The sequence below is a fragment of the Centroberyx gerrardi genome, chromosome 16 (assembly GCF_048128805.1).
Source record: "Centroberyx gerrardi isolate f3 chromosome 16, fCenGer3.hap1.cur.20231027, whole genome shotgun sequence".
NCBI lineage: Eukaryota > Metazoa > Chordata > Actinopteri > Beryciformes > Berycidae > Centroberyx > Centroberyx gerrardi.
In genome coordinates, this window is record NC_136012.1 from 19,647,150 (window position 1) to 19,660,243 (window position 13,094).

At 41.2% G+C, this 13,094-nt stretch overlaps 1 protein-coding gene across 1 annotated transcript in view; it reads right to left on the reverse strand.

The window, feature by feature from the left end:
* The window catches only part of diaph2 (diaphanous-related formin 2), a 386,425-nt gene that overhangs the window by 248,449 nt on the left and 124,882 nt on the right, over window positions 1-13,094 (reverse strand). Inside the window, exons 12-14 of the mRNA XM_078288946.1 lie at window positions 9,522-9,632; window positions 7,276-7,388; window positions 3,861-3,977 (exon numbers count right to left, since the gene is read on the reverse strand). Coding sequence (XP_078145072.1) covers window positions 3,861-3,977; window positions 7,276-7,388; window positions 9,522-9,632 — 341 coding nt within the window. The remainder of the gene's footprint in view (window positions 1-3,860; window positions 3,978-7,275; window positions 7,389-9,521; window positions 9,633-13,094) is intronic.

Sequence of the window (13,094 nt, forward strand, 5' to 3'; positions counted from 1 at the left end):
CCATGTCGAAAAGGTTGCCGCTGGAGAAAATAGGCACCCCATTAAATTTGATCACTTGCTCTACCCCGATCAGGAAATAAGCAGATTAATGGGCACATGGAAACCAAGTCTCTGTTACTCTGTCCATTTCAAGGTGACAGACGGGAGCCCAGGCTACGCTTGCCCTCTTGCCTAATTTGCAATCATCTTTGCCAATTAGAGCAACCATAAAAGCTGAAATGTAAATCTAATCAGTGTAATGTGTGTAATTGAAAGCACAATGACCGGGAAAACATGTCACCCAGTTAGGAGTGTGACTGAGTGCTTGGTCTTGTCGTGCAGGGTGTGTGAATCAGCCTGGGACTCCTGTTCCGCCACACAGGTTGGTGTGTGACCTTTTCACAGTTACATTATCAACTTTAATTGCAAGTGACATTTAGCAAATACAATGTCAACCTAAGCTGAGTTCCAAAGTGGCAAATAATTATGTTCTAAGCATGACATTGACCAGAAGAAGATATTTAATTTCCCACCAGAAACATCTCGTTTCCTCTTCCTCTACAGTTGAGCAGATGGAGGCAACATTTTAACAACTGGGATCACAACCAAAGGATCTACAATCTAGCTCAAGATTTGAACTTGAGGTACAAGATGAAGATAATTTACTCTTTTGTCAGTTGTTCAGTGAAGCTATTTTTCAGTTGTTGTTCCTTTTTTTGGACATAAAAGTTCCATTCTTTTCTAATGGAGGCCAACTGTATTTTTCCTGCTAATTATTTTTTTTGTTCCACATGTTCCTTTTTGTTGGTGGATTTAGTATTTACAGGCCAAATATGAAATTTCCCCACATGATGCTAACGTATGACATCTCAGAGAAGCTGTTTGCTACTGTAGATGTGCTGTGCAAAATTTAATCCACAATTCTATTGAACAATACCATACTGAAGTTTTCAGGAAAAATGGAAGTCTAGTGATATCTAAAAATATATTGAATTACTCCTGTGATCCTATTCTCCGCCTAAGTATCTGCCTGTTCTTGTTTTTGTTTTTGATAATGTGGCTGGCAGTTACCTAATGTATACCTTAATAGAGGGATAGCATAGCCTACATTGTGAGTTCCAACAATCTTTGCACAGCAAATCTGCTGTAGTCTAATTTCCTCTTGGCCTCTTTAGCTCGCCTTGCTTCCCATGGTTTTCGATGATACCCACTGCATGACAGAGATGCCCAAAAGCCTGAGATTGTAACACAGCTCTGATGTAGATAACAAAATCAAAGTCTGATCAAAGCCTGCTCGTCTATTGGCTGTGGATGGGGGCATAAGGGGGTATGAGGACTGATTTTGCTAAAATACAATAGTTGCTTTGAGCAGGCAGAACTGTGAACAAGATGCCTAGTGCCAAATGGGCAAATTTCATTAGTGTGAGAATAAAAAAGCAAGAATGTATTTGAGTAAAATGGCACAAATGTCATAAGTGATATAACTTATTATCAACAGTGAATGGAATAATGTCCATTTCCTGGGCCTCGACTCAAACTATTGGCTATAGATTCAAAGGGTATGTTCTGTTGTTACCTTGTGGGTGGACAGGCCATATCATTTTATAAACAGAAATATGAAAAAACAGAACATTGAGCCAAAGCAAATCAGAATAAATCACCATTTAGGTGCAATGTTTTGAAGGCATGAAATGCCATATGTTTAGCTTTAGCTGGCGGATTCGCCCACTCATGATTGGAGCAAGCTAGTGAGAGCGCACACATCGCCCTGCATGGCTTAAGCGCCGTGGCACTCGGCTTACAACTGTCACCAATGTACACCACATTATTATCTCAATAAGCCGCCCTATTTTCCTTCGTCCTCCATCCTCCGCCACCGCCAAGCAGATCGGAGCTGGGTGGAGATAAGTGGGGAAGGAGGGAGTGACCCAGAACTGTCAGGCCCCTCCACAGTGGGCAGGGCTGGGCTCCAGAAGCTAGCATATGTCCCCTGCATCATTCCCCACCTCTTCTTTCACTTTGGCACCTCCATTCCTTCCAACCACAGCTTGCAGTTCAGCACAGCCCCAGCCACTTGATCCAGCTCTGCTCCACATAACCAGTGTAATCCCCATATCGCCACGCTCCAAAAGAGGAGATCTGCTCTATATTTACTGGGTGGGTTTGATGTGCTCCCATTCATTAGGCTTGCACTGAGAGATTAATTATCAAAAATAAAACAAGCCCCGGAGGGAAGAGCAACAACTGATGTTGGTTGGGAGAAATGACATTATTAGTCAGAACACTTGAACAGTTTGCACAGTGTAGACCATCTTATTATTATAAAATATTAACTACATTTTTTGATAAATTATTATACCATTTATTTATTACAGACTATATTATTTGACCCAGAATTGTTGAAGTTGAATCATGGTACCAAGTGTCTGATCAATTTCAAAATATACACCTTTGAATCCAAGTCTCTACTTCTGATGGGATATTGGCAGAGACACACATCTGCCTTATGTATTCCTTTGATCACAAAGTCATCTAACACACCTATGGACAAGCCTGCCACCATCGACTGATTTAAACTGACAGCATGCATTGCCACCACCCCATTCCTCTCTAGGATACCTCCCTAAAAATTCTGCTTTAATTTATAGGCTTAAAATTCTGCTTCCGCCCAATCTCAACGAGCACATGAAAAGATGCAAGCTCAAAGGGCGAAGAGCGAAAAGGAAAAAGATGATTATCAGTTGGAAGGAGATGTATGTAGTACTGCATCTTCCATCATCCCAACTCACATGGCAGTGATGTATGGGGAATAAGATGCCTCAGTCAGAATGCATCTCTGGGTATGTGTTAGTGCTAATGTTTGTGTGTATGTGTGTGTGTAGGTCTGCGTCTGCATTTGTGATGGAGGCTGAGGAAATGTATTTTTAAAAGCATATCTTTAAAAAGCCCATCAATTTTTTATGAGCATTGGTACTGATCCCTTCTTACTGCTGGCCTCATAGTAGGAGACATGGACAGTAGTGCTGAGGTGGACTTGGCTGTACTAGCTGGTTAATGCGAATTCTATTTCTCACTTTCTCTGACTAGATGAGGAATACATTATTCATAACTCCAAGGGAGCAGCAACTTGTCTATGGTAAATTCATCTTCCTCCTCTTCTCTCATCCTCCCCTCGTCTCACAATCTTCTTTTTTTTTTCTAAATATTTTATTTCTGCAAAAAGGTCTGACGCAGCAGTGAATTCATCAGTGTCACTCCATTCAGAGGAGTGGCGCTCTTTCTGCCCAATGATTGACATATTTACACTCCCGTGGCAGAGTAGAGAGCTGGGCTGACGTTTTAATAATTACTTAATCACTCCTAACTACAGAATAATGTTCCTACTCTGATAATTTCAGGTTTCTCCGCTTCCAGTGGTTGCAAACAGGGGGAGGTAATGAAAAAAAAGTCACAAATCTTTTAAAGACTTGCTACTTCCATTCTAGCTTCGCCAAGCCACACTGTAAGAACTTACTGCTTACAGATGTGAACGTATGCATGGGAGATTGTGAGTCTTTGAGATAGATGTGATAGATATGAGTCATTGCATACTTTAACCCGAAAGGTCAATATCATGGTTTATCTTTCATAGGGTGGTTCGACAGACAGTATCCTTGAGGAAAAAGAAAATGTAAGCTTAATGCAGAGCAGTTGTGTCACGTGGAAAATAAATAAAAAACTATATTGCTTTGTATACAACTTCACCTGCTGAGCCAAAAGCTAAGAATTTCAGTCAAACTAATGTGTGTTGTATAACCTAACACAAGGGCAAAAAGCATCAGGCAGCTATCCGTCTTACTCCAATAGAGGGCCAGTGGTAAGTGAAGAAAGACAGAGCTCACCTGATGTAATAGTCGTTCCTGATGAGCAAGAGGTGCTGAAGGATTGACAAGAAGTAGGCTTCTGATCCAGTGTCTTTAACCATGTTGGACAGGAGATGGTACACCTCATTCATATCAGTAAGGAAGCAAGGTTAAGGCAAAAAAAAACATTATGGCAGTGTGGTTTCTTAAGTTTATAAGCTATTTTAACAGTTAAAGTCAACTTGTTGAGAAGACACCCAATTTGAGTTCATTAGCAAACACTTGATGTAGTGGTTGCTACATTGCTGCTTCATTGCTCCTCTGTTTTTCATCATCTCTCTCTATAGCAATACTGCATTCTACGCACCTGAATAATTCTATAAATATTCAGCTTTTTTTTTTTTTTTCTTCCTATTTTTTCTCCTCAAGTATTCCGACAGGCATCATTGTGCACAAGCAAACGGAGCTGTGATTCCTCTTATCCTTTCTCTCTCCGGGGAGCTAAAAGAGTGTAAACAGCTAACTTGAGGAGGGGAATCGGCAATAAAGAATACTCCCTCTGGTTTACCTGTCACTCTGAACCTTTCAAGACAGAGGAAATTAATCACATGAAAAGCCCATTGGTTTGAATATTTTAAGGCAAGAATGATGACAAGCCGATCATTCACAGGGCAGAAATATTGCTGAAATTCAGTTCCAGGATTGAAACTGACTTGTACTCAGGAGAGAAAATACATGTTATTAAACTTGCAAAAAGTATTGATTATGTGTCTTATGTCTACTCTCCCCAGGAGGAAGGAGTGATGGCTTTGATGTCAAAAACAGATGTTAAATCAGATTGTATTTTTTTTTTTTTATTTCTCCCATGTTTAGCTATCAAATGTTTACACGTGTTTCTTGAAGACTGATTGCTGAGTATTTGTTTTGAAAAACAATATATATATACTTCCTATACTTCAGACAAAATAAGCACTATGTTTATGGTCAGTTTCCTTCAGGGGTTTATGTTGCTCAAACTTCTGATAGCATTCAAAAAGTGTAGCTCTAATACGTAAAGAACCTAGGACAATAAATAAACTTGGAGACTATTTAAATTGTTTGCTTGAGAAAGGAGGATTGTCCCATTGAGATTCATCTTGTTTTAAAAAATCTAATAAGGAAGCCTCTCAAATATGTGCATGCATGCAGAAAACAAGACGACTAAGGAGGTGGTGCTGTGTTAGGCTGAGAAAAGATGAAAAATTGATTGCCGCCATAAAATGAGGTGTGGATTTTGACAATTTGTGCTAAAATATTTACATACTGTACAGATTGCAGCAACACTGTGGTGGCATATTTTATTATTCTCCTCCCTTCTGCTTTTGATACAGAAAATACCAGTTAAATGCAGGGGATTTTTCAAATTTTGCAGGTAGTTGAGCTTGAGGATTCATAAATTGGACTAAAATGAAAGCACAAAGCTGAATAATAGGCCTGTTTGCCACAGCAATACTCATGTTTTTACCGCAAGCATTAGAATGCGTTATCATAGCCGATGTCACATGGATATATTAATGAGAGGAACCTACACATATAATTTCTAATTATTAGGATTAAGAGGGGTCCAAGGACATGTTTTCAAGGGTTAATGGGAAGATTCAGTGACCGTTTTTCTTCCATTTCCCACAACAATTACTGATCTTTGGGTTTCATCAACAGCTGATGACTGATGACCATCCAATAGAATATCAATAACAATTCACATAATTTATTTTCTGAGGAAAAACAGCACTCAACCATATTCTCCACTTCCCATGCTATCATCCACACTAAACAATCTTACAGCTGCTGAATTGGAGTAGATCGATTCTTTTAAATACTGTTTGACACTTTCCTATTAACTTCAACAATGTCTGTAATTAAACTCCTATCCCATATCAAATTTTTTGAGAGAGAGGGATGGGAATACAGGCTCCTCTAAAGTATCATTTCCCTCCCCTGTATTAGCCGAGGATGAAGCCTGGGAGAATTACCAGTCCTGTGAGATGCAATTATAGCTTCACCACAGCAGCATTTGAGAGGACATAAGAAGGAGCCCAGACTGGGAAAGTATCCAACTAGCTACATCTATCACTAAGCTGCAGACATAAACCTCATGTAGAACAATGCCAATCCATTAGATGACTCCTTTTTCCTCTTCTTTTCTCTCTCTCTCCTTCCCTCCCTCTCCCTCTCTCTCTCTCTCAAAATCATGAATAAACATGAGTGGCAGTCAGGTGTGATGTAGACCAGTCAGTAGTGGGGTCAATCAATCACCATTCCACAGCCCATTAATATTCATTAGTGGCCTGGAGTCACCTCCTCGGCACCTGGACCTGGGCCGGACACAGAGGAGACGAGCCTCTCTCTGTTAATATTCATGAACCTGCCAGGAGAAACAAGACACATATACGCAATGCTCAGGTAGTACCTACGTGATGTCATGCATATATGTGTGTGTGTGTGTGTGTGCGTGCGCGTGTGTGTACTCGAACTAGGCAAGCAGAGGGGACTAAGGGGAGCCAGGGCATTCGCATCATGCTCGGAGCTCACAGATCAATACCACATTGTCCTTGGAAACAAACATTGGGCCTTCTCATTTGTGAACCTGCTCAAGCACATCATTAATCCAGGTGCACTCTTTTCTCTCCATCTTTTCTCCCTCTCTCCCTCTCCCTCACCCCCTCCCCTCCCCGCTTGCCCTCCATGTGTCAACAGAAATTGTCACTCACAGCGGCACTCAGTGGCTGATTTCGCTGGTACTGGTACTGTGGGATTTGGCGGGAGAAAAAGATTGCTGGAATGAACATCTGTATCACAATGTCAGCGTCTGGTATGTCTGCCCACAATGTCAGGCTTTCATACATACCCTTAGAGAAGATTTGTGAATTATTAAAGGGGTTCTTGTCTGGGATGCTTGAACAAGTTTCCAACCCTGGACTAATTACTGCTCACTTCATCAACTACTACTCTACAAGTTTGGAGTTAAATGAACCTTGGTAGAGAACTGGAGGAGAAAACTCACTTTTCTAAAATGGAAGAGCAAGAAAAGAGGTGATAGCTAGTACTTAAGGGGAAGAAAATCTGACCATATAATATTATCGAACTCCACATAAAAATGTTTCCAAAACTTATACTGAGCATAACACCCCCCAAAAATGTAGGAACAGGAAATATTTATGTTTTATATCAAAGTGATGAGAGGAGGAGACCAGAGGTGGGGGGTGAAGATGACAGTTGTTTACCTAGTATACCTGGTCAGAGATGGAGCTGGATATGGTGATATGGATCCCCAAATCCTTCCATAATGAACCTAGTCATGAGGGGTTTTGGCCTTTAAAGCTTGACCAAGCCCACAATATACACTCATCTCCTGCTGCCAGCTCTGCAGTTCCCATTCATCTGTATATTCATACAGAGGGGGACAAAAGGATATTCCATCTCGGCACGGATGTCGTCAAGGCGATGGGAGAGTTCGATAGAGTCTTCCTCTTTGTTCTCATTGAACACCTTCAGCTGGATGTCTAGCTCCTCTGTCTCTTTTAGCTCCTAGAATGAGTCAGACATAGATAATTGAGAATGGGGAGCTATTCAAAAGGTCATCTTACACTGTATTTCTCTCTAGATACAAATAGCATTGGGGACATTGTAGATACACTGTCTGAAAATCATTTAGATATAATGTAAGTATAATGTATATAATAAAAGTAATGTGTTCACACAGTGTTTTTTGATGTGGAAAAAGCGCTGCCTGGAGCGCTTTTTGTGAGGAGAAATAAAAAGCGGATCACGGCAACGTCACCTGACGTTAGCTGAGCAGCTGCTAGCTCACTAACCAGCTGGTTAGCACTTCTAGCAGACAGAACAGTGTTGTGCAACAAGCAAAGGTTTACCAGATATTTCCAATACATGTCCAGTATAATCCATACTGCCTTTATGATCGCTGTTGCGGTAACGTAAAATCACTTATTACAACGTCCCATTTCTCCACCGGCACTTTCACTTTCTCCATATTTGTTGTTGCTATGGGAAACGGCCAGCGTCTCTGTCATCACGATTGGTCGGCTGGAAAAAGCGGTTCACGTCACCCGGCGCTTTTCTGAAAAGTTGAACTTTTCTCAACGGGAAGCGGCCTTGTGGCCGCTTCCCGTTGCTTTTAATGAGGAAAGGGCGCTGGCAGTTGGGGAAAGGGTGCTATGTGTGAACGCAGCTTATCAGGCTGCGTTCACACATACGGTTTACTACTTAAAAGTATTTGGGAATTTGAATCTAGTCAGATTGTTATGTGTTACTCTGAACTAATTATATTCTGGACAACTGTAACACCAGAATATCGGTTTCCCTGTTAAAGCTGTACAGAGAACTGGGAACCGAGTTGCCCTGAACCCTCTCAACTAGGTATTCCAGACTGTACCTATTCCTGCACACCTGTTCCTGCCACCAGGGGCTGTGGGAGTGCTCTTTACCACTTCTCTATGAATCACCGGCAGTGGAGTTTACAGACTGAGACAGGGCCAAATGTAACCCAATTTCTGCAGCTATCAATCACCCTGCACCGTTTTTTGGGTTCGCCATCTGTCTTAAGCAACGCTGGTTCGGAGAGAGGTGCACAATGCCACAAAAAGGAGGGGTAGGAGAGGAGCAGGAGGGCCAAAAACATGCGTCAAGGACTACAGGAACAAAACAAATTGTGTTTTCTTTTTTCAGTGGAGTTCACTTTTTCACTACTGCCAACAGCTACGCTGGCTCCTGAGCATAATTCATAATTAGATGTTGGGGCGTCAGCTTAAATGCTTGTATTAAAAGCGCCGAACGTGGCATTCATAAATGACTGTACACTGAGACTCTTTCATATCGGGGGGCAGAAATGAAGATAATTAAAGTAATGACAGTAATAATCAACAGGAGCAGCCGGGATGACTTATTAACAACTGGCACCGTGACACATTCACCCCACTCGCTACAAATGAGGGCTTGAGTGATGAGTGGGAGCTTGCTTGCCTTCGCCTCATGTGAAGATGTGTAGGCTCACTGATAATGATGCCAGCAAGAGCCGTGATCAGTGATGTGGTGCCTAGCAGTGAGGTGAATACTAATAATAATAATAATAATAATAATAACAATAATATTGATAATAGTGCCAAATGGACATCAGACAGGAGAGGGTAACTAGGGTAATCTCAGATATATTCAGTGGGACTGTGGTGTTGTGTAGTGGCATAAGTCTCACTGCATAGTATTATCTGAGATTAAGCTCATAAATTGCTTATTGGAGAAAAGGCAGAGATATGTGTCTCACATACATTGTATATTTAAGTTAAGTTATCAGGCTAGATGTTCTAGATAGAGTTAGGATGTATTTGAATCTCTAAAGTACCAGTAGTGGAAAAAATTGTGACAAAGTTACACAGGAGCAACAGAAATACCAAGGGAGTAACATGACTGTGTTTATGACAGAACGGGAATGATTGACATTGAAAAAAGGAATGATTGGCAGTTAAATAAATATTTTGGGCCACACCAGCTCCATAACACCACCAGGAATATTACTGGAACATAATTTTTTATTATTGTAGACAGCTTAACAAAACTATTACTGTAAACATACCTAGGGCAATAATTAGATTATTGCACGCATGTAAATGATATAGTCATATTTTGTTTGATATTCTGATAACTCACAGGCAGGATCTTCTTGAGACCACATCTTAGGAATTCATTGCGTAGATGTATCCTGAAGTCCAGGTCATCAGGGGAGGTAACCAGGGCGTTAATCAGCTGCATACAGGCAACCTGTGTGGTAGACGGGCAGATAGACAGACAGACACAAATGAGAACTGAATTAGAAAACAGGTTGATGACATCTCTTGCAAAGAATATCAAGTTGTAGCATACAGATATGTTTTAGTGTGTTTGATTGGTGCTAGAATTGAATTAAAAGGATATAAAATATATGATACAATAGGTAGGAGGAGAGGAGAGGAGGGGAGAGGAGAATCCATTTCCTGACCATAACGAAGACTACAGAAAAAGGAACTCAAAGACAGAAAGAGAGAGACTGTAGAAATTGGAGCTCTGGTGAGTCCATTGACCAGATGTGCATTATTAATTGATTTATTGGATAAGGAGAGAGGTGAAAGGAGTGTGCGGGGTGGGAGGGTGGGGGAGGGGTGGGCAAGGGGAAATCGCTGATGGGTTTTAACGAGCTGTAAGGCGGCTCGGGGGAGCAAGCCCTGGGTAAGACAGAGTTTTCCTCAGACAGACAATCGATAACAAGCTGAAGGATTCCCATGGACGACACGTGAAAAGTTGTCTTTGGAAACCTTGACCCTCTGCACTACTGTCGGTGTGTATGTTTTATTAATAAGAGCCACAACAATGGGTGCTTTTTGTGGCATTTCTTTTTTATTTTTCTTTAAACCTACTACCAGTAGATTTTGAAACTTGATGACTTTAGTGACCCTGAGTCTCTTAGTGGTAGACTGCAGAGAGAGTGTAACATGAAATTGTCATAATCTAAACTGAATAATGGAACTGGAATAAACTTGTGTAAGGGGGCGAGTTGTTTTTCTCACGACACAAGACATGTTCCTCTAGATCTAGATTAGTCAGTCAGTCGGCACTCCCTCACCTCATATTCAGTGATCCTCGCTCGCCCGGTGTTAGATATAGCTTTGCAACTGTGGTGCTATTCTATGTGTAACAACAACAAAAAAATTTGCTGCCGAATATTTTAGTTACAATTACATTGAGCTACCAAAGCAGTTGTTTGCGTATCAGGTTTAGAATTTATAAAGTTTGCCCAATACTAACGAAACGGCACTCTCTCACCGCGATTTCAGTGATGCAAAATTAATTTGAGAATAATATATTGAGGTAAATATTCTACACACAGGGGCTTTAAAAAAGTTTTCGTCCAGTATTGGGGCTAGTGAGCAACAACAAAAACACTTATCACATGGTTTTAAAGCACGCGCACGGGTTTGTACAAGCACAGAGCTGACGTAGTTTGCATGTAGGGTAACAATGGTCTCTCCTCTTCACCTGTTGCCTTCCCTTGCATCCTTGACATTTTTTTCTACACTTTTTGTTAATTACACTCCATGTTCTTTTAATCCATTACAGCTACAATCATACACGCTAAAACACATCTGTTTTTGCCTGGTGAATATAGAACAATAGCCATCTGGAGTGAACAGCATTGGTTTGTTTTTCTCTGTTTTACCCTTAAGTTGTAGCAGCAGGACATCAAACAAGATTATGCTAGCCAGGTGAAGGGAAAAAAGGCACGTTGTTATGCCATACAGACATATGTCAGATATGTTCCCTCTGGAAAGCACAAGCTTGTTTCAGTGAAGGATGCACTGCCATTGAGAGTACGCCACTAGTGCCAGGCACCAGAAACATGGCAGACTTCTCCATGTTCCAGCAAGGCTTGAGGGCCTTTAAGCAAGATCTGTGCACTGAAGCCTGACATTTTACCCACCAGAGGCCATAAACATAAAAGAAACCTCACCAAATCTTCACAGGATTTATGTGAGTGAGGAAACCCATGGAGCTCATGAAAAATTCTTTCTCTTCTCCTGCATGCAGATTGATACTCACATCAAACACCTCAAACACACCTCAGTCATGTATTGTGGAATGGGATTTGGTTGGACTGGGGGGGGGGGGGGGGGGGGGCTGTGGCATTAACTGTGTTAGGTTAAGAGAGCTGCAGTGGTGCCATAGGGGGGGTTACAAACAGTGTAATTAAAAGTGGCACTGCTGAGATGGTTTTAAAGTTGGAATGCCGGCTTTCTCTGTTGCTCGGCAGTGGAGCAAAGCCTGAACCAAGGCAAAACACATTTTAATCACATTAGCAAAGTCTGGTTCTACAGCCCATCACAGGTTTTGGAAAAAAAAGTCTATTAATTTCCTTAAACCCTCTGCATCAGCAAAGTATTTTAATTTACTTCACAATTAGCAGAGCTTCATTTCATTAACAGCAAATTTTTTAAGGAAAAAAACAACTGCCTCCTAATCAAAAGGATTTCTACTTCCTCTGCCCATCCCCCCCCCCCACACACACACACACACACCCCATTTCATCAGTTTCCTTCATGACTTCACAAACCCTGAAATTAGAAAAGTAATTCCTCTGTGTTTTGTTTCACAAAAACATGGTGTAAGTGGGATTTTTGTTGCTGTTGTTTTTTATTTTGTTCCGCTATTGAAGGATACTAGCAAAAATGAAGACAGGTGCGGTGCTTTATAGTTGCCCTTTCGCACTAGGTCCTCTGAGACCTAACTTGACAACAGCGAGAAAAAAAAAATCAGGGGGAAGTATTTGTCGGATGTGGGGAAAAATGAGAAAGTGAGTGAGGGAGAGAGAGAGAGAGAGAGAGAGAGAGAGAGAGAGAGAGAGAGGGGAAAGAGAGAAAGAGAAAAAGCTTAGAGGAAATCAACATCTCTCTGCTGTTTTTTAATATTATTTTTTTTGAGAATGGAGCGGTTCAGTAGAGTTACTCAGTGAAGCAGGTGCTGTTGATTAAGGTGGTGGCAATGGAGCTCCTGGTGCATTTCAATAGCACTGCAATTGGCTCCCATCACACGCTAGAGGTGCTGGGGGTTGACAAGTGGACACAAAGACAGGAAAGGAGGCAGAGGAAAATGCATGTAGGAAGACAACAGGGGCCGAGGTACAATGGGCCCCAGAGTGACACAACTGTCAATTTCTATCTGGTCCCAGTATCAAACATGGGCTTCAAGACAAAAGGCCATTTGTGTGAATGACATTGAACTGCACCAGGTTTCTCTCCGTTGCACATGGCAAAACTCCTGCTGTTATTTGACTCTTCTATTGCTTCATGAGCTTTTGTGGATGAGTTGTTTGTTTCTTTCAAGTTCATGACTTTGGGGTGGTATGAATCAGTGTGTATGATTATTCAATTCATCATGAAAAGTATGCTAGAGAACAGTAGAGCTGATGCTCATTATAGAGTAAGCAAATCTATAGTGTAAGCCTGCCATACGAGGTGTCTAGTATTGAAATACAAAAACAGTGTTTACTGTATTTGACAGTCATTAGATTGACCACTGAACCGTTAAATTTACTTTTATCCTTTGAAAAGAAATAATCCAATAAAAGGGTCGTGCTCAATCCATGATGAATATTATATTGTGATGTTAAATGCTAAATGTGAATTTTCTTAACCCAGGATTGTGTGTGTGTGTGTGTGTGTGTGTGTGTTTGCGTGTGTGTGTGTGTGTGTG